The sequence below is a fragment of the Trichosurus vulpecula genome, chromosome 2, assembly GCF_011100635.1.
Source record: "Trichosurus vulpecula isolate mTriVul1 chromosome 2, mTriVul1.pri, whole genome shotgun sequence".
In the NCBI taxonomy this organism is placed as follows: domain Eukaryota; kingdom Metazoa; phylum Chordata; class Mammalia; order Diprotodontia; family Phalangeridae; genus Trichosurus; species Trichosurus vulpecula.
In genome coordinates, this window is record NC_050574.1 from 242,266,982 (window position 1) to 242,286,863 (window position 19,882).

General features: G+C 35.3%; 1 protein-coding gene across 1 annotated transcript in view; it reads left to right on the forward strand.

The window, feature by feature from the left end:
• ZNF804A (zinc finger protein 804A) overlaps positions 1–19,882 on the forward strand; it is a 434,023-nt gene that overhangs the window by 343,028 nt on the left and 71,113 nt on the right. Inside the window, exon 2 of the mRNA XM_036745327.1 lies at positions 14,062–14,205. Coding sequence (XP_036601222.1) covers positions 14,062–14,205 — 144 coding nt within the window. The remainder of the gene's footprint in view (positions 1–14,061; positions 14,206–19,882) is intronic.

Consider the following 19,882-nt stretch of genomic DNA (forward strand, 5'->3'; position numbering starts at 1 on the left):
GAGCTAACTCACTGCTGATGGGAAAGTTCCTTTAATTTTTATTGCATGATATATAGTCTCATATGTATACTTTCTCTGATTTCTGTTTTTCTATCAACTTAAATAAAGGGATTTCTTTGCTTTAAAAATGTTTATAACATCACAAATTGACACTAAAGAGTTCTTTAAGTGTGTTATTGATTTTTAAAATTTTTACATTAGAGTCATTTCTAGATATTGATACTCTACCCTATCTCAACCATCCTTCAGAAAACAAATCCTTCCTATACCAAAGATTTCTTATGTGTTATGAGGTAGGATCAAATTGAAGGCATTTTGAAATGTATTCAGGGTGTGTTTCAGTCCTGATTCTATGGAATTTGGACATCTTGCCAGCAAGAAATAAAATCTGAATAGTCAGAAGAGTAAAATGAATTTGCATACTTTTGTATTACTATGTATCAAGTTACTTTATAAGTAGGGATATTGCCCTTATTCTTTCCTGAAATTTGATTAGATTCTTGTATTTGAACATTTAGTCATTTCAAAGCAAGTTTTAAGTGGTCCATGCAGCCTATAATGTTCTGGGGCATCTTCCTCCCAGCTCCCACTAGCACCAATAATCTGAGTCCCCAGAATTTGAATAATAACCTCTTCCCCTCAGTGCTCTAGAAGAATTCCTGTAGGGTCAAGAATGAATCATTAGTGCCTTTGGCTCAAACCCCCACCGCTATATTCTCTCCAAGATTACCAGTTGAGAATCAATTTAGTTAGCAGTTATTAAGTAGCCTTTAGCAATGCATATTTAATAAGGTAGTATTTATAACAACAATTGGCATACATCATCACTCACTCCCAAGCATCTGTGACATTTGTTTCCACAAGTACCTATTTTGTCCAGATAAAAAAGTGGGCTCAAGTTCAGAGAGTAGCAGTGGCAAAGAAAAAGCTCACAGGCCCTGGATGCTAGAAATTCTTTTCTCTTGTATGTGGAGTGCTCATGAAGTTCTCATTTGTCATAGTGTAGTATCTTAATGAGCTTCTTGTAGAGCCATGAGTCCCATATATACTTGGCTTCCATTACTGTAAACACTGTTTCAGGGACACTATTTAGAACACCCATTGGGAAGATAGAAACCATAATTGTTCTCCTAGGGGTACAATACCAGGACAGTGATATAAAGATGAGGAGGCTTAGCATCCTTTGGAGCTGGCAAAATCCTTTTCTGGTGAAATATGAGGGGAAAGAGATTTGGGCAAAGCTGAGGTTTCTCCTCCTTAGTACAAAGATACATGCTACAACTTCTATTAAAATGCCTCTCTCTTGTCAACTTGCTTTATAATATATAGAATATTCAGGCAGGTATGACTAAATTTCAAAGACTGTTGGAAGAGATGCCACTTTTGGCCTCATTTCAGTTAATATAATGGCTTTCAAAGACTTTTCACACTTAGGCTAAGGTCTTTTGATAGATTCATTGAGAGACATGCTCCCAGCTAGTTAAGATATTTGAGCTGATATGGGGTAAGGTGGTTTTAACCCCACCTTTGTAGTTATAAAACTTATAAAAATGAAAAGCTGATATAAAACACTAAATGAAATGTGTGTGTATGCATATGTATCTAAGTATAAGTAAAATATATAATCAATATAGCATATTTAAATACAATAAAAGTGACTCGAATTTTACAAGAAGACTGAGGGAAAGAAAAACAAGAGACCATTCACTCTGATTATCTAGGATCTGTAAGGAATAAAATAGTGAAGAAGACCTTAGGTCACTCAACATAGAGAAGTGAAGATGTGTTGGAATTCAAAAAGAAAAAAAAATAAATCATCAATGTGATTACAACATCAGGGTGTTATCAAGCTGGCCTTCTCTGTGTTACCAGAGCAAACTAATGTGTAGATATCAAATTTCTCTGATCTGTAAATCAAAACAGGCTATCTAGCTGATGGTGGTGCCTTTTTGCCTTGTACTTGCAAAAATCTCTCTGAGAAAAATGATTGCAAAATACATTGAACTTGCTTAGAAATCAGACTTTGTAATCTTGAGATGTAGTACTTGTGTTATTTCAAAGGAAGTATCATTTACACACCAGAAAAAAGGCCACTAAGATAAAAAAAGACTCAAAAACAGGCCTGCAGAAATGAGGCATTGAATGCAACAAATAGTATTATATTGTCTTAATTTTAAAATTTTACACAGTTGGTTATAGTGATATACAACAGTAATATCAGTCAAATTCATTCAAGCATCACAATTTTGAAATGATAAGATAGCAACTATAGACAATGTTCTTGTCCTCAAGCAATTCACAGATTTCTGGGGGAAAATAAGACAAACTCTAACACTTCCAAGATTGATGGGTTCAGTTCATCCCCATCCACAAATATAAATGACAGTACTTTTACAATTTAGTGAATGGCCTTTCAAAACTACTGTGGCTGTAAAATTAACAGTTTGTCATCAGCATTTAGATCAGCCTCTCTGAACTTAGTAAAGCTGGTTTCTGTAGATGAGATGCACAGTCTTTAGAACATGTTAGAATTATTTCCAGTATCATAAGTTCTATAGGTTCATACTCTAGGGAATGGTCTTGAAAAACTTATGATCTACTCCATACCACAAATGAAGCATTGGAGAAATATATTGATCAAGGCCAATATAGGAAAAGTACATTTGAACATATAACACAACACAGACATTATATCTTTCTCCTGGCTCGCACAGTAAACCTGACATATTATAAACCATACAGGTGTTCTGAATTTAATTGAATTTACTATTGAATTCTACTGACATTGTTTTCGGTCCTGTCTGCCTCTTCGTGACCCCATTTAGGGTTTGCCATTTCCTTCTGTAGCTCATTTTAAAGATGAGGAAACTGAGAAAAATAAGGTTAAATGACTTGCCCAAGATACATAGCTATTAAGTGTCTGAGGCCAGATTTGAACTAAGAATGATTATTCTTCCTGACTCCAGACCCAGCACGTTATTTACTATGCCACCTAATAAATAGTATAAGTTTCCTGAAATGATTATTATGATCAAATGCCCCAGCCCATTGAAAGTTTATTTTTTTTAAAAATTCTGAGCTTTCACAGAAGACAAAAACAAGTTAGTGATACTAAAAATGCTGCATCTTTTTTATTGTGGGTGTATGTTATCTCTCACAATTAAAGTTGCTTAATGCTAAACCACCACCTCCCAGAACCTGAAGAAGGAAGGGAAAGGGGGAAGGATATTTATGAATTTCAGTCACTGAGAGAGAAAAGGACACACCTGAATCTCTAGAGAGACAGGATACTTTCAAGTGGGTAATCCAGGCCTTAAGTGAGAAGACTTTTAAATCAGTGTTGGAATAAGAACAGGATTGTGAATCTTGTAAGTGAAATCCCCCACTTGGTACTCAAACTCATTAAGGTTTTCATTATTTTTTCCCCATTAGGGTGCTAGAGTCAGTCCCATACAAGTAGATATGTCCTTGAAAAAAGAACTGGGTATTTTATAGGGGGTACAGGAATTTAATTACATGGAAATGCTTGATTTCCCATGTTTAAAGTCATTAACAGGTAGGCAACCATTAGTTGATGTCTTTATTAGACTTAAGTTTCAGGCACCAGGGCCCAGAATAAAGAAACAAAGAGCTCACATCAAGACCATGCGGCAGTAAAGCAAAAGCAGCTTTATTGTGGAGTAGTAATGACAGTACACAAGAGAATCATGGAAAATGATGGAAACAGTTCCTCACTGTGGCCCCTGGAGGAAATGGGAGACATCCTCTCTCCAAACTAGGAAAGTCTAGTGAGTTTTTAATAGGGCTCTTATCTAGTTCTAACAGGACTAGGCATTGGGGAAAAGGAGGAAGTTGGCTATACCTGGGAATACTGCTGATTTAGTCTAATGAGGAGAGAGAAAACTCCTGAGGAATTGGAGGCTAGTTGATATTCAAACTTTGCATTCCTGGGGAAAGGGGGTTTGGGACCATTATTGCTTAGGTTTGGGGAGTTTCCCCCAGGTTCCTTCATTTGCTGGTTGACAGGCTACTCTATAATTTAAAGCTAGGAAGCTAGAAGTTTCCAGCAACAAGATTCCAAATGCTAGGGATAGGAGGTGACCAGATAATGAAGAGGAACTCATTTAATTGTGAGATAGCAGGTAGGTAGTTCAATGGATGGAGCACTGCACCTGGAGACATGAAAGCCTGAGTTCAGATTCAACTTCTGATGTTTAATTAAGTGATACTGGGCAAGTCATTGAACAGACATAATTGGTGCTATATAAATTTCAGTAATTATTAGATAACCCTGTTCTAGAATGGATCTGAAAATCTGCATTTGTTCAGACCAAGCCAAATTCAAATGGTATTTTTCTAGGAAATCTTTACAAAGATCATCACTTGTACAGTTCCTTGCATACAGCAAATACCCAATAAATGTTGACTTATTTAGTAGCATTTGAAGATAGAGAAAAGAACTTCGAATAGAGAGATGGCATCAAAACAATGATGTTTGTATGAAGTGGTTAGTAACCATTTATCTAGTCAGAGTACATAGAATGACCCAGTGTATACTGAAAGATGAAGTCAGCTAACTGTGTGCTGGGGAGGGACTTGCTGCAGCTCACATTTGAATTGAGAATTACTATAGATATCTAGGTTGTGATGTGATAAATGGAAATAAACAGTGATTGTACATCTTATTTTCTACAAGTTAAAAATCAGCTCTGAAACTCCCTACCTCCTTACATGCTATGCTTCTGATCCCTACTTTCTATAAATTTTGCTTTAAGAAGATCTTATGTCTTTTTTGAGGAAATGAGATTTAAGTTTCAGTTTTAAGGTCTCATTACAAAAGTCAACAGAGTTTTGAAAGTACTGTTTATGTTTATGGGGGAGAGAGTCCTGGATTTTTTTCTCAATTATGTTTTTTTTTTAACTTGGAATTGAGTTTAAGGCAAAATGATTATCTAAATTTCAAGTAAGGGTACAAATCTTTGCCTGCTGTATATTTCCAGGGCTTTTTAATTCTTGCAATGACAGAGAAACAATAATAAATGACTGTTCTGGAAGAAAGGTTTAAGATAAGGAATTTTTTAAGTCTAAAAATATTTTGGGGGTCATTTGGAACAATTAGATTATTTAGAGTCCCATCTGTTTATTGAGCTCCATATCCTTTACTGGATTATTTATATCAGAAACAGCTGAATGTGGCATTAGTATTGATAATGTGTGCAGTGCATTTAGTACTACAAAATTACACAGTACCAGCCCTCAAGGTGCTTACCCAAAAGACTAGACAAGACTAAACAAATAAGACAAAACAAATACATGGGAGGGATTAATTGTTTTAAAATAGTGTTTATCTAAGGCTTTGTATTTTCTAAGAGTTTTCTTTGTTTACTCATCATACCACTGTATGGAGCACATTATTCCTCATTTTTCAGCAAAGAAAGTTAGGAGGCTGCCTAATATAGCGGAAACAACTCCAGGCTTAAAAAGAAAAGAATGAGATTTGAATGTAACACTAGCCAATAATATGTACACAAGGTACTTTACTCTCTGGGCCTAATTTCAGAGTAAAATTAAGGAGATGAAATAAATGATGTTTTTGTTTTTCCTCGGACATCGTGTATCATAGAGTTACACCAAGTCATCCTGATGTAAGGTCTGGTTCTCTATTCATCACACTATCCTGGCAATACCAAAACTGGTATAAGTTAGCAACACTAACTTCCCAATGGGGAAAGCAATTATCATTAAAAAACAAATTTCCTCTTTTTTTAACTGTTTGCTTTATCCTTGAAGGTGTGTGGGGTGAGACCACCTGGCAGCAATTAATTAAAAAAAAAGTCAGAGGTCTCTCAAATTTAGAAACAGAAAAATTTCTTATTACATCCCTTGAGAAAGGGCAATCTCTTTTTTATTATTATTATTATTTTTAATTTATTTATTTTAACATATTTAGTTTTCAGCATTCATTTTCACGAGAGTTTGAATTACAAATTTTCTCCCCATTTCTACCCTCCCCCCCACTCCAAGATGATATATATTCTGATTGCCCTGTTTCCCATTCAGCCCTCCCTTCTGTCACCCCACTTCCCTCACATACCCTTTTCCCTTCCTTTCTTTTAGGGCAAGATAAATTTCTATGCCCCATTGCCTGTGTATCTTGTTTTCTAGTTGCATGCAAAAACTTTTTTTTTTTGTTTTTGAACATCTGTTTTTAAAACTTTGAGTTCCAAATTCTCTCCCCTCTTCCCTTCCCACCCACCCTCCCTAAGAAGTCAAGCAATTCAACATAGGCCACATGTGTATCATTGTGTATAACCCTTCACAATACTCATGTTGTGGAAGACTAACTATATTTTGCTCCTTCCCAACCCATCCCCCTTTATTGAATTTTCTCCCTTGACCATGTCCCCTGTCCCAAGTGTTTGTTTTTGATTACCTCCACCCCCATCTGCCCTCCCCTCCATCATCCTCCCCTTTTTTTATCTTCTTCCCTCTTCTTTCCTGTGGGGTAAGATACCCAACTGAGTATGTATGGTATTCCCTCCTCAGGCCAAATTTTCCTCATTCCCCCCCTCACCTGCCCTCTCCTCTCCTCCCACAGAACTGCTTCCTCTTGCCACCTTTATGCGAGATAATCCACCCCATTCTATCTCTACCTATCTCCCTCTCTCAATATATTCCTCTCTCATCCCTTAATTTGATTTTATTTCTTTTAGATATATTCCCTTCATCTTCAACTCACCCTGTGTCCTCTCTCTCTCTCTCCATATATATATATATATATATGTATATATATATATACACATATGTATATATATGTATATATATACATATATATACGTATATATACACATATATATACATGCACATTCACGTATATATATATACATAATATACATATATATCTATGCATATTCCTTTCAGTTATTATGATATTGAGGTCTCATGAATCATACACATCATCTTTCTATGTAGGAATGTAAACAAAACAGTTCACCTTTAGTAAGTCCCTTATGATTTCTTTCTTGTTTACATTTTCATGCTTTTCTTGATTCTTGTGTTTGAAAGTCAAATTTTCTATTCAGCTCTGGTCTTTTCACTGAGAAAACTTGAAAGTCTTCTGTTTTATTGAAAATCCATATTTTGCCTTGGAGCATGATATTCCATTTTGCTGGGTAGGTGATTCTAGGTTTTAATCCAAGCTACATTGACCTCCAGAATATTGTATTCCAAGCCCTTCGATCTCTTAATGTGGAACCTCCAGATCTTGCGTTACTCTGATTGGGTTTCCACAATACTCAAATTGTTTCTTTCTGGCTTCTTACAGTATTTTCTCCTTGATCTGGGAGCTCTGGAATTTGGCAACAATATTCCTAGGAGATTTCTTTTTGGGATCTATTTGAGGAGGTGATCGATGGATTCTTTCAATTTTTATTTTGCCCTGTGGCTCTAGAATATCAGGGCAGTTCTCCTTGATAATTTGTTGAAAGATGACATCTAGGCTCTTGTTTTGATCATGGCTTTCAGGTAGTCCAATAATTTTTAAATTATCTCTCATGGATCTATTTTCCAGGTCAGTAGTTTTTCCAGTGAGATATTTCACATTGTCTTCCATTTTTTCAGTCCTTTGGTTTTGTTTTAAAATATCTTGATTTCTCATAAAGTCACTAGCTTCCACTTGCTCCAATCTAATTTTTAAAGTAGTATTTTCTTCAGTTGTCTTTTGGACCTCCTTTTCCATTTGGCTAATTCTGCCTTTCAAGGCATTCTTCTTTTCATTGGCTTTTTGGAGCTCTTTTGCCATTTGAGTTAATCTACTTTTTAAGGTGTTGTTTTCTTCAGTATATTTTTCAGTATTTTTTTGGGTCTCCTTTAGCAAGTCATTGACTTGTTTTTCATGGTTTTCTCACATCCTTCTCATTTCTCTTCCCGATTTTTCTTCTACTTCTCTAACTTGCTTTTCGAAATCCTTTTTGAGCTCTTCCATGGCCTGGGACCAGTTCATGTTTTTCTTGGAGGCTTTTGGTGTAGGCTCTTGCACTTTGTTGACTTCTTTAGGCTGTATGTTTTGGTCTTCTTTGTCACCAAAGAAAGAATCCAAAGTCTGAGACTGAATCTGGGTGTGTTTTTGCTGCCTGGCCATATTCCCAACCAACTAACTTGACCCTTGAGTTTTTCAGTGAGGTATGACTGCTTGTAGACTAAAGAGTTCTATGTTCCACGTTTGGGGGGGATGTGCCAGCTCTGCCACACCAGCACTCCTCCTTCCCCAAGAATCCCCAACCCGGACTGGGCTTAGATCTTCAGCAGGCTGTGCACTCCTGCTCTGACCTACCACTTAATTACTCCCACCAGGTGGGGGGCCTGGGGCTGGAAGCAACAGCAGCTGTAGCTGCCCCTCCTCCACTGCCCCGGGTGTGGTGGCCGAACCTCAAACTCCTTCCACTCCAGCAGCTTTTCCCACTAACCGTCTCTGTTGTCTTTGGTGTTTGTGGGTTGAGAAGTATGGTAACTGCCGAAGCTCACTGAATCAGGGTGCTAGGGCCTGCTCCGACTGGCTCCTGGTCTGGTTGGTCCAAGCCGCTCATGCTGGCCTCTGCTCTGCTCTGCTCCCAGCTCCCAGCTCCCAGCTCCGTTTGGGAAAGACCTCACCCAGAGACCATCCAGGCTGTCCTGGGCTGGAGCCCTGCTTCCCTGTGCTGTTTTGTGGGTTCTGCAGTTCTAGAATTGGTTCAGAGCCATTTTTATAGGTTTTTGGGGGGACTTGGCAGGGAGCTCACACTAGTCCCTGCTTTCCAGCTGCCATCTTCTCTCTGCCTCCCCCCCCAAATAAAAGAAAGGGCAACTCTGAAGCTACAGACAATTGGTGGGGAGAGGCAGGGCCCAGAGGGCAGAACTTAGCTTTATACTCTATCATAAACAACACCCACCCCACCACCACTGGCCTTTTACTCTCATTGGTGGAGTCCAGGCTCACAATTTCAGAGAAATCTAATCCAGGTACAAGGCACAAGGAAAGGCTAATTGAGCCAATAAAAATTCTTAAGAACACTTTTATCCTTATTTGGCAAGAACACAGTTCAGGTGATTTTAATAAGTTGAAACTTAGGCCTAGCTGTCAAATAGAAGCCCTCAGCCATGCCAAAAGTTCCCCACTCCCATTCATCCCACTTAACTCACAGAAAGGCCAAGATCCAGATTCCATGAGAGGGCTTCACCATTCCACTCAAAAGGAAACCAGTTGAGCATATATATTTAAAGTTACAAATTGAAAGATGGTAAATGAAACTAGAATAGAGTAGCCCACACCATTTCTGGATTAATTCTTCAAATCCCCACATATACTAGAAGATAAAATGCTCAGAGAAATGCTGGTGTATCCCCTCAGGGTTCTATAGTTAACCTTAAAGGGTTTAAGGGTTGTGTTTCTAATACTGTAGTTCAGGCCTCAACTGTTATGCTTCTACCTAATTGCAGTCAGTGATACCAATTAGTCAGTCAACTCAATTTTTTTAAATAAATATGTATAGTAGAAAGAAATATGAGATAGGAGAGTAAGAATAGTTGGCATTAAAGAGCCCTAACCCTTAAGATCGATGACACACTCCCATATAGAAAATAGATGAAACTGGACTAAAATTTGGAGAACATTTATGACAAAGAAGTAAAAGCACTTGAAAATCCTCTTATTACATTGAGGTTTAGGGGTGCTGGGACCCCAAAATAGTGACATGTGTGTCCTGCCTAAATGAATTTGACCCCAGCCTTCTTTTAGCCTAAGAAAAACAAGATTTATTAAGGATTCACCAGAATCTTAGGGAATCTGAGAATTTATATCTCTAATGCAAGTGGGCTAGATTCAATCTGAGCACTTTAATGGAAACAAGATGGATCTTGTCTAGAGAAAGACTGTGGGAAGGATCTAGGAGTGGCCAAGTAATCTGGGGTGACCAGAGGAGGGATCTAGGAAGGATTTTGATGGGAGTGGCCAGTAGGCTGGAGTGACTGGAGGTCTGCCACCTGTACAAAGAAAGTCTGGCGTCTAGATAGTATCAAGGGTGGGAAATGGTGGGGGGTGGGAAATGGTGGGGGGTGGGGCTCCCCCTAGATCCAGAGTAACAGACAATGAAGGGCTGGACTAGGTTAAGGGCAACAGAGAATTGGGCATAGAAGATAATGAAAGGCCAGTTGAGAAGATTACGGCCTCAAGTGAATGCCAGAGACTTCATCAAGTGGGAAAATTTAAGGAGAGTTCAAGGTGGAGTTTTTCCAGGTCCTGTTGACAAATAGAACCCAAATTCTTTTGGGGTAAGGGAAAAAAGGTCTCAGCTGAGGCCTATACCCCATCATTTGGAGTCTTTGAAATATTCCCCTTATGTGTGGTATAGTTTTCTATTCTTTGTGTTCTTTGTAGATCATTTAATGTGTCTTTGGCTCCTCTTGTATGCAGTGGTTTAAACATTTAGTGAACTGCTCATTTCAAAAGAAAGATTAACATGAGATAAATGAAGAATGCAGATAGTAGTGATATGAACGAACTAAGTATCTGAGAGTAACAGGAGGTGTCTAATATTGATTGGCCCTAGGTAGAGTGAGTAATACTAGTTCAACCAAAGAAATGTAAGGATGGGCCACCAAACATCACAGAGTGAAGGAAGTCTTTTATCTGAAAAACAATTTCCTACTGAAAACAGTACAGTAGGCTTGTATAAGAATTAAAGAGTCATATTATTCTTTTTGTAGGGCTCCTGGGCTCAGTACAAATTCAAAAAGAATACAACTTAAGGAGCAAGGATAAAGTCAGCCACTGCACTATAATTTAGAGAATTTTATTTGGTGTTAACAAATCAAGATGAGGGAGGATGGGCTTAGGAGTCAAAAGAGCGTGAATCTTCATTTCACAATGATGAGTGAAGAGTCTTGGAAAGTTGGATATAGTTTAAAGACTAATGACATAGAAATACAGACATTTGAGATACACTCCTAAGTCTGTCACTAATAGCACTAACTCTTCTACCTTGGCAAAGTCAATTCTATATGCCTCAGTCTTCTTATCTGGAAAAGGAGGGAATTGTACTATTTTTTTTCTAATTTTGCATCAGTATATCTATGCAATGCATGTAGTTATCTCCCCTTCATCATCTTTCTTTAGAAGGAATTTCATTCTGTTTTAATTTGACAAATAATTCTATTCTTTATTTTCCAATCTAATAACCATCTTCAAATTATTGCAGCAGGCATAGGAGAAATATCCATATCTGTTATTTAGTAATTACTCATGACAGTTACTCAACATCTCAGACCTTTGAGTCATATTTAAATGAAAACATACCATTATTCTAGAATTTAATCCAAATGATTTATTTTATCTTATAAAAATAAAATGCTGTGAAAAGTCACTGCACATTTTACTTCTAATTGAAGATTTCTCTCTTACCCTCTAAATCATTCCTGTAGCCTTGGAATCAGTCCAATAAAAGTCTTTCTTCTCCATTCTACCATCACAAACCTCCAAGATTAAGGAGTAGTAGTTGTAAACAATGAAGGCTTAAAACCCTGATACTCTTTCAGAGAAATGAGTTAAAGAGGAACATATTCTATTTAGTTATCTTAGTTGAGAGATGAAAACCTGATGTAGTAGAATACTCTACATCTATAAGGACAGATAAGGGATAAAATATTCCAAGAGAAAACAATGTTACCACATGAATTGCCTAGTTTTGCTTATAAATTCTGCTCAAAAGATCCATTCCTCCCCTCTTTCTCAGTCTGGAGAGATTCAACCCAGACCATGGACAACAAAATTAATATCCAGAAAAGGGAAAAATTCAATCACTCATCTTTTGTCCACTCAAAGACAAGCAAATACGTTCAGTGCCTTACCCGCAACCCTGAAAAAATTATTGAATTGAGTTCAATATTTCTAAATAATAATCCAATTAAGAATTAAATATTGGGTTTCTTGATACTATAAGACCTAGAAATTAACTAGATTGCTTTTGATTCTCCCCTCCCCAACTTTTTGTTTGTTTGTTTTGAGCTACCATAATGCTATACAGGCATAGTCTAAGCAAAGCTTGTGGGTATTTCTGCCAGGAAGAACCAAACAATATTTTCTTTGAGAAAGATCCAGCCTTACCAAACAAAAACAAATCTGCAATAAATTTAAGCATCTAGATATTTGAGGAGAGGAGGAGGTGATTGATTATTGGAGAAAATAAACTGGATTGGGGAGAGAGGGAGTAATATTGGCAGAGAATTGGTTGAACAGCAGGTTTAGCCTCTGAACATGAAACCATTTAGTACTCATGCCTTAAAAATTGAATGGGGTTTTATCATTACTACACACACTTGAGGCATGAAATCATGGCACTGCATTTTCCCATTAAAAGTTTTCTAGAATACGTTCATTTAAAGCAATTTTAGTAATTATTGATCACATGGCATTATCTATCATTTTTATCCTTTCAACAAATTTGCTTTGGACATTTTTTAAAGGATGAAGAACAATAAGGAAATGAACATTAATCTGATTAAGTATATTGATTTAATGCATAATAGCTACAGAATCTCATTTGGAATATTTTTTTTTTTTTTGTTATTTACTAGTTTCTACCAAATAGCTTGTAAAAGTAGCAGAAAGATATATTATAGAAATCATAGATTCAAAAAGAAGTGAACCATAATGAATAACATTTCCATAGATTAAATGACTTTTGGGGCACCCAATTAGCATAGAGTTAATTAGAGTTTGAATATGTGTGAATAATTAATAAGTTTATTGAAGCTGGTTAAAAGTCTCAGTCACTCATTAAGTGACATAAAGGGTCAACCACTATTATGAGATGCTATTCTAACTTTTTAAAAGTTACTGCACTTTTCAGAATATCACCTCTCATCAGTGACTATGCAATTATTTGTGGGGAATTGGGCATGGAGGGGGAGAGTATTAAAATGTGGTCTTGAAGGAAGATGTAAAATATATTAAGAAGGATAAATGACGTGTCTGAATGGTATCTAGGGCTACTACACCATTTCTGGAGAAGGTAAAGTAGAAGAAATTTATAGGACAAAAATATCTAAGGAAAACTATATTTTCTTCCTAGATGAGTTCAATATAGGGTACCTAGAGTTTATTCTAGAGTGAAAGAATTGGCCTAATTACTTTTCAACCTATGTAGCTTCCTCTATGTTTTCTTTTTTATTTCCAACTGTCTCTTCACAAAGCCAAAAGAACAAGTTTAGCTTTTTTTTCTTCATCATTATTCTGTTATTAGTCATTTAGCATCAGGTAAAACAAAGCTGTATATAAGCAAATAGATTGCTCATTATTGCAAGTATTTGGCACAGCAAGATTCTAACACGGTATTAGTTACCTCTCATTTTGGTGGGGTTTTTTTGCTTGTTTTTTTTTTTTACTTTTCAGTTGAGAGAGGTGACAAAATAGACTATATGCTCATTTTTCAGCAGATTCTAGAACAATTGATTTTTTTAAAGGCATCATAAATAGATTTGAGTTTAAATGAATGCCTTTGCCCAAGTGAAGCACAATTGAGATCTTTCTTGAATGATTCAGGATTTAAAATACTTAGGCTACAAGAAAATTCTATTCTTTATTATACCAATATAGATCTATTCAAAGAACTCTAGGGAACATTTAAGTTGTTAGGATTTGAAAGTGGAAACTTTTGACTAGTGAAGACAAAAATGTTCACAGCTGAATGGGCTCAGCAGTCCTTACATTGCCCTCTCTGCTTCTTTAAAGGACAGTTGTCTCAATTCAGTATTTCTATTCCTTTCCATCTTTCAATATTATTTTCATCTTTCTATTCTTCTATTGTTTTCATGTTGACCTTAAGCCTTCTTTATCCAGAAAAGCAACAAGCATTTATTAGCACTTATTATGAAAAGAGGAAATTAGGTATGGCCTCATTTTAGTGCTTTACTTTTATTTTTTTTTCCATTATATGTGATTAAAATACTATACTCGATGTCCATTTGAATCCAACTAAAATCAGAAGGAGATCTAAAGTATTTTCTCCTTTGTGGGATCTTTTTCTCCAGGATTATGCTGAGAAGGAGAACACAATAGCAAAGGCTCTAGAAGACCTAAAGGCCAATTTCTACTGTGAACTCTGTGACAAACAGTATTACAAACATCAGGAGTTTGACAATCATATTAATTCATATGACCATGCTCACAAGCAGGTAAGTAATAGATGTAAGAGACTAAAATAAATATTCTAAAAATGTTTCACATTTCAAAACTTTAGTAATAACTTGTTCTTTTTGGCTGAACTTCTAGGTTGTTGTATGTATAAACACACATATACCTACTCATATACATACACACACACACGCACACACACACACACACACACACACACACACACATATATATATATATATATATGTATATATATATAGTTGATAGTAAATCTTGAGAAATGTTTTGAAACAAAGAAAATTTCAATCTAGGATGATGTTTTGATGATTTTTAGCAATAGTCATTTAAGAAGAAATGGAAGGGAATGGCTAAAAGGATAACCAAGGAAAAAAAGAATACCATGTTTCTGGAATGCAGATACATCTCATGAGCAAAGGTATTCTGAACATAATTTATCATGAGAGGTGAAGATGGTACATTTCCATAAATCTAATAATTTTTAGAAATATTGAATCAATTATATTTATCAAATGAAAACAGTTTTTGATTATGGCTTTTATTGAAAATGACATACTAGCATTACTATTGTAAAATAAAAGAAAAAATACCTTAGAATTCTAAATATCATCCAAAATTCTTTAGGTTTATGATATCTAACTATAAAAAAACATTCAGGACATTTTAATATCAATTTCATCTTCCCTATCATTTGTAAACCAACATATTGAGTTTAGTTCCAATGCTAATCCTAAATCGTGTTTTTGTGATTGGTGAAAACTGAATAACGGATGTATTATTACACCTGCAGTCACTTAGTTGAATCCAACACAAATTCATTTTATGCTTATATGCTTTGAAATTATGGTTCTCCTTGCTTATGTGTGACTCCTTATTCTTACTTCCCAAAAGTATTCAATCAGTTGTCAAGTCCTATAGATTACAACTCCAAAATCTTTCAAAAATCCATCACCTTCTCTCCATATACCTGGCCACCATATTACCTCAAGCGCTCATTACCTGGACTATTACACTAGCCTCATAATAAGTCTCCTTGCCTTCAATCTTGCTCAGCTCCAATCTAGCCCTCCCTAGAACTGTAAAAAGTAATAATTCTAAAGCATAGATCCAGACCATGTCTTTTTTCTACTCAATAAACTTCAGTGCCTTCTTCTCATCTCTAGCATTGTCTGAAAACTTTTTTCATTTAAAGTGCTTCACAACCTGGCTCTAGCTTTATTTTTTGTTGCTCAGTCATTTTTCAGTCATTTCCAACTCTTTGTGACCCCATTTGAGATTTTCTTGGCAAAGATATTGGAATGGTTTGCCAGTTTGTTCTCCAGCTCATTTTACATATGAGGAAACTGAGGCAAACAGGGTTAGGTGATTTTCCCAGAGTCTTATAGGTGGTGTTTGCGATCAGATTTGAACTCATGAAGATGTCTTCCTAATTTCCAGCCCAGTGCTCTATGCACTGCTCCTCCTAACTGACTTAGTCAACTCCAAAATAATCATGTCACCAAAAGCTAACAGTCATCAAGGAGAAGAATATTTCCTCTAAGGAACATGTCTCCTTTAAAGCTATATTACAATCAGCTAGGTCCATGGTTTCTAGGTCAACAAAATCCTTTGTTTATAGCATGAAGGATTTTTCTTCATTTATGCTTTTACATGTATAGCTGTTTAATTATAGTTTAAACATTCTAAATATAATATATATTTGAGCCAACTAACCAGGATACTTATACCTGGTAATACAGTAAGAATAGTTATTCCAAAACAAATGGGAATGATTAGTTAGTCAAAAATTATACCCCAGATGATTTGGGAACTATTATTCTAGCATTGCTGTGGTTTCTTCTGACTTAAGGTTATATAGAAAATTAAAGACCGAGGGAGGATGAGACCTCTTGTAGGCTCACCAGATATCTCCTTATTCCTTCTTTTGGACAATAAACATTTATGGAGTTTGTATGCCATTTGAGATACTCCTGTGAGAACTTCCTGAGCTCCAACAGAGAAAAGTACACTTTGTTAAGATTTTTCTTTCTTGATTACAAAAAAAATTACATCATTTCCTTATGTTTCAGGAGCATCACTAGAATCTTCTTTTAAAAAATTCAGTTTGTTATTAATTGTTATTTTTAAAAGTCTATGATATTGCACACTCCTCACTCACTTTGTGTCCCATCTCCATGTCTAGGTCTATTTACTCCAAATAATAGCATGTTTTTAATGAGCATAAAGTGCACAAATTATTCTATCAACCCTTAAATGGATTATAATTATAGTTTATTTAAAGGCCTACAGAGAGATAGCATCTTATTCACAAAAACATCCTATTAGAGACAAATAAATTACACTTTCTTTGCAGACTATTTTTTAAACTGCACGTACCCTAGTACTTAATTTGTGATAAAAATGCCTTTAGGAAATAATGTACAAGAAAGAGTTGTAAATGAGGTATATTTATTAGGAAGGGGAAAGATGAATTTAAAGTAAAACTACATTTTCATTGTACTTCATTATCTTTCAATATTCTTAAAGAATAGTAAACAGCGTCTGTTTTGAATATCGTATAGATGATAGATTTAACAATTTTTCAATAATACATCTTCTTCTTTTCAGAGAAATCATACATATTACACATTGCTGCTAAGCCATTATGTTTCATTACTAATTCACCATATTTTATCTTATCAACAGTATTGAATAGGGAAATTCAAAATTCAAATGATTATAAATTACTTAAGTGTTTCTCTGACATGGATATATCATTGAAATTCAGCCCTAAGTCTATCATAAAATACTACCCCTTGCAAACAGGTAGTGAGTACTTCACAAGGAAAAAAAAAAGTTTACCTTCAACTACTTTCAAACTGATTCACTTTCCTCTGAAGTAAAGCATCAATGAATCCATTCACCTGGCAACTTATAGGCAATTCAAAGTTATTTTCACTGCAAGAAATTTGCCACACTGATGGTATCTTGCAATATTTGGACATGTGAGAAAATGGAAAAGGGAAAGATTGCCTTACTGCAGCTGCTTGACAAAATTCTTGACTTTTTCTCTTCAAAAAGCTTTGATGTGACTGAAATGCCTCCCACAGGGCATTAAGTGACCTTTGTCCAGAAGTTCAAGATTCAGTGCATTGCCCTGTTTTGTTCTACCAAGGAGAAAGTCAAGATCCAGTCTTTTTTTTCCTTCAGAGTTCTTCAGCATATCTTTGGGGACTTACGTACAGAAATGGAGTGATTTTACAGAAAAGTGTTTAGTAATCTAAATAAATTGATCAGATTTTGACATTTAGGTTTCTATTTTCCCCAGAAATTTTCATCCAAATATTAAAATAAGAGAATCGTATAAAAAAAATAAAAGCAGGTTTCTACAAGACAAGGGCTCTTTTTATGATATGTTGTTATTTCTAGCTATACATATTCTTCTAGGCAATGGCAATGAGATATTTTTCACTGGATATTAGTTCTTAATTCTTTGTAAATTGTTTGGTGAATGAGTTGATACATTTCTCATAAACCAGTGACTTAGTTATTTTTAATGATGTTTTTAGAACTTGGTTGGGGGTGTAATATGGCCAATGCCATGTTTTTTTTTTTAATTAACTAAATAAGTCACTGATTCAAGTAGAATACAAAGGGTATTTGAGAACTTGGGAATCCATTGATTTATAACTTCCTTAGTGAAAACATTTGTTCAATTTTGTTTGTCACTACCATTCAATATAAAGTAAATTTAGAGATAGAGCTTTCAGGGACATCCCTAAGTGTATGCTCTCTCTCTCTCTCTCTCTCTTACTCTCTCTCTCTCTCCTCTGCGTGTATGTATATATTTGTATGCATGTGTGTAAATATGTATAAACTCTATATACACATATGTAGATATAGATACATTGTGTGTGTGTGTGTGTGTGCGTATGGGTGTGTGTGCGTGTGTATGCGTGTCTATATGTTCTACCTGTATTTATGCATGGAGTTGTAGTCAGGAGGACATGAATTAAACTCTACTCTGTCAATGAAGATGACACATATAGCACCTCCCACAAAAAGTTGTTGTGAGATTCTAAGATATAATAACACTGAAAGTGCTTTTATTTAAAAGGGAGGGAAAACACTGTGATATCTTTCACATAACAAACACAGTTTCATATGGGTGAAATTAGATTATGATGAATATTAAAGGTATCTAAGCTTCCCAGGGGAAAAGAAATCACTAAAGGGTAATAGCCTGAGGATCTTATGGAAGGAAGAAGGAGTTGACATTTGCATAAAGCTTTCCTTTTTTAAAGTAAGTTCCTTAGAATCTTCTGAATAATCTTGTTAAATAGATAGTATAAAGATTTTTTTTCCATTTTACACATAAAGAAACAAGTCAGGAGGATGAGGATATAGATTTTATTATCTTGTGAATGTTCTTTTAACATCCATAACAAGTCCTCAAATCCTTCTGAACAACTATTCAAAAAGATCAATGAATTCAAAGACAGAAAATACTACTTTATTATCTTTATTGACAAAGGAAAAAAATAGAATAGCCAAATCAACCAATAAATGGTGCATGATGTACATTTTGTTTTCTAGAATTTAAAATGACATATAAATGAATCTAATAGTTCAGATTTTGATAACACTTCAAAATAAAATGAGGCACTCTCAAAAACTCTATTAAAAAAGCCAGCGGAATTGGAAACAGTACCTAACTTCTTCCTGCTAAAGTACTTTCCACCTCATGTTTTATGTAGGAACAAATCCTTTCCATATTTCCTTGTAAGTCCAAAGAGAGGGCTTTTTCCTTCCACAAATTACTTATTGCATTTTACCTGAGCAAATTCTTCTATACTTACAACTCATACATAAAAAGAAATGCTGCAGACATCCAATCCAAACCCCTCATTTTAAAATTGATGAAAATGAGGCCCACGAATTTTAAGAAATTTGCCCAAAGTCAAATAGGCAGTAAGCATCTGAGGTAGAATTTAATCCCAGAGCTTGTGACTCTAGAGCCAGGGTTTTTCTAACATACTACGTCAGTTATGTGTGCACATTTCCTCCCCTATTTTCAATTCAATTGTTCAATTCAACAAACATTTATTAAGCATCTCCTATATGCCAGGCAAATGCCTAGAAAATTCTGTCTGTCATATCAATCTTTTACTTCCCAGAATCTAGCACAGTGTCTTCAACATAGAAACACTATTTAATTATTTAAATGGAATGGAGGGAAATGGAGGTTGGGAAAAGACTTTTCTGTTTAAATCAGGATGAAAATGAAAGAAAGTAACAGTTATTAAACTAGATATTATCCCAGGGTGCAGATCTCCAACTTAATTTCCCTCTATTTTAATTAGGCTCATTTTTTGTCTAAATAAGACAAGCAAATTGGTCAACTTCCCCTTCCAGACTTAATTATCATCATATTTCAAAAATCTATTTTCCTTTAAAGATCATGCCACCTGACTATAGGATTACTTAAATGAAAGAATATTTGAGAGGCAGTGTGGTACAATGAATGAATTTCTGGACCTTGAATCAGAAAGATTTGGGTTGAATCCCATATCACATGCATGACCCTGGGCAAGTCTCTGCCTCCCTCAACCTCAGTTTTCTGGTTTTTGATTTGTTTGTTTTTTATATGGAAAATAAGGATAAACTAGGTAACATCTCATAGGGTGAATGAAAATTTTAAATAAAATAATATAAAGTGCT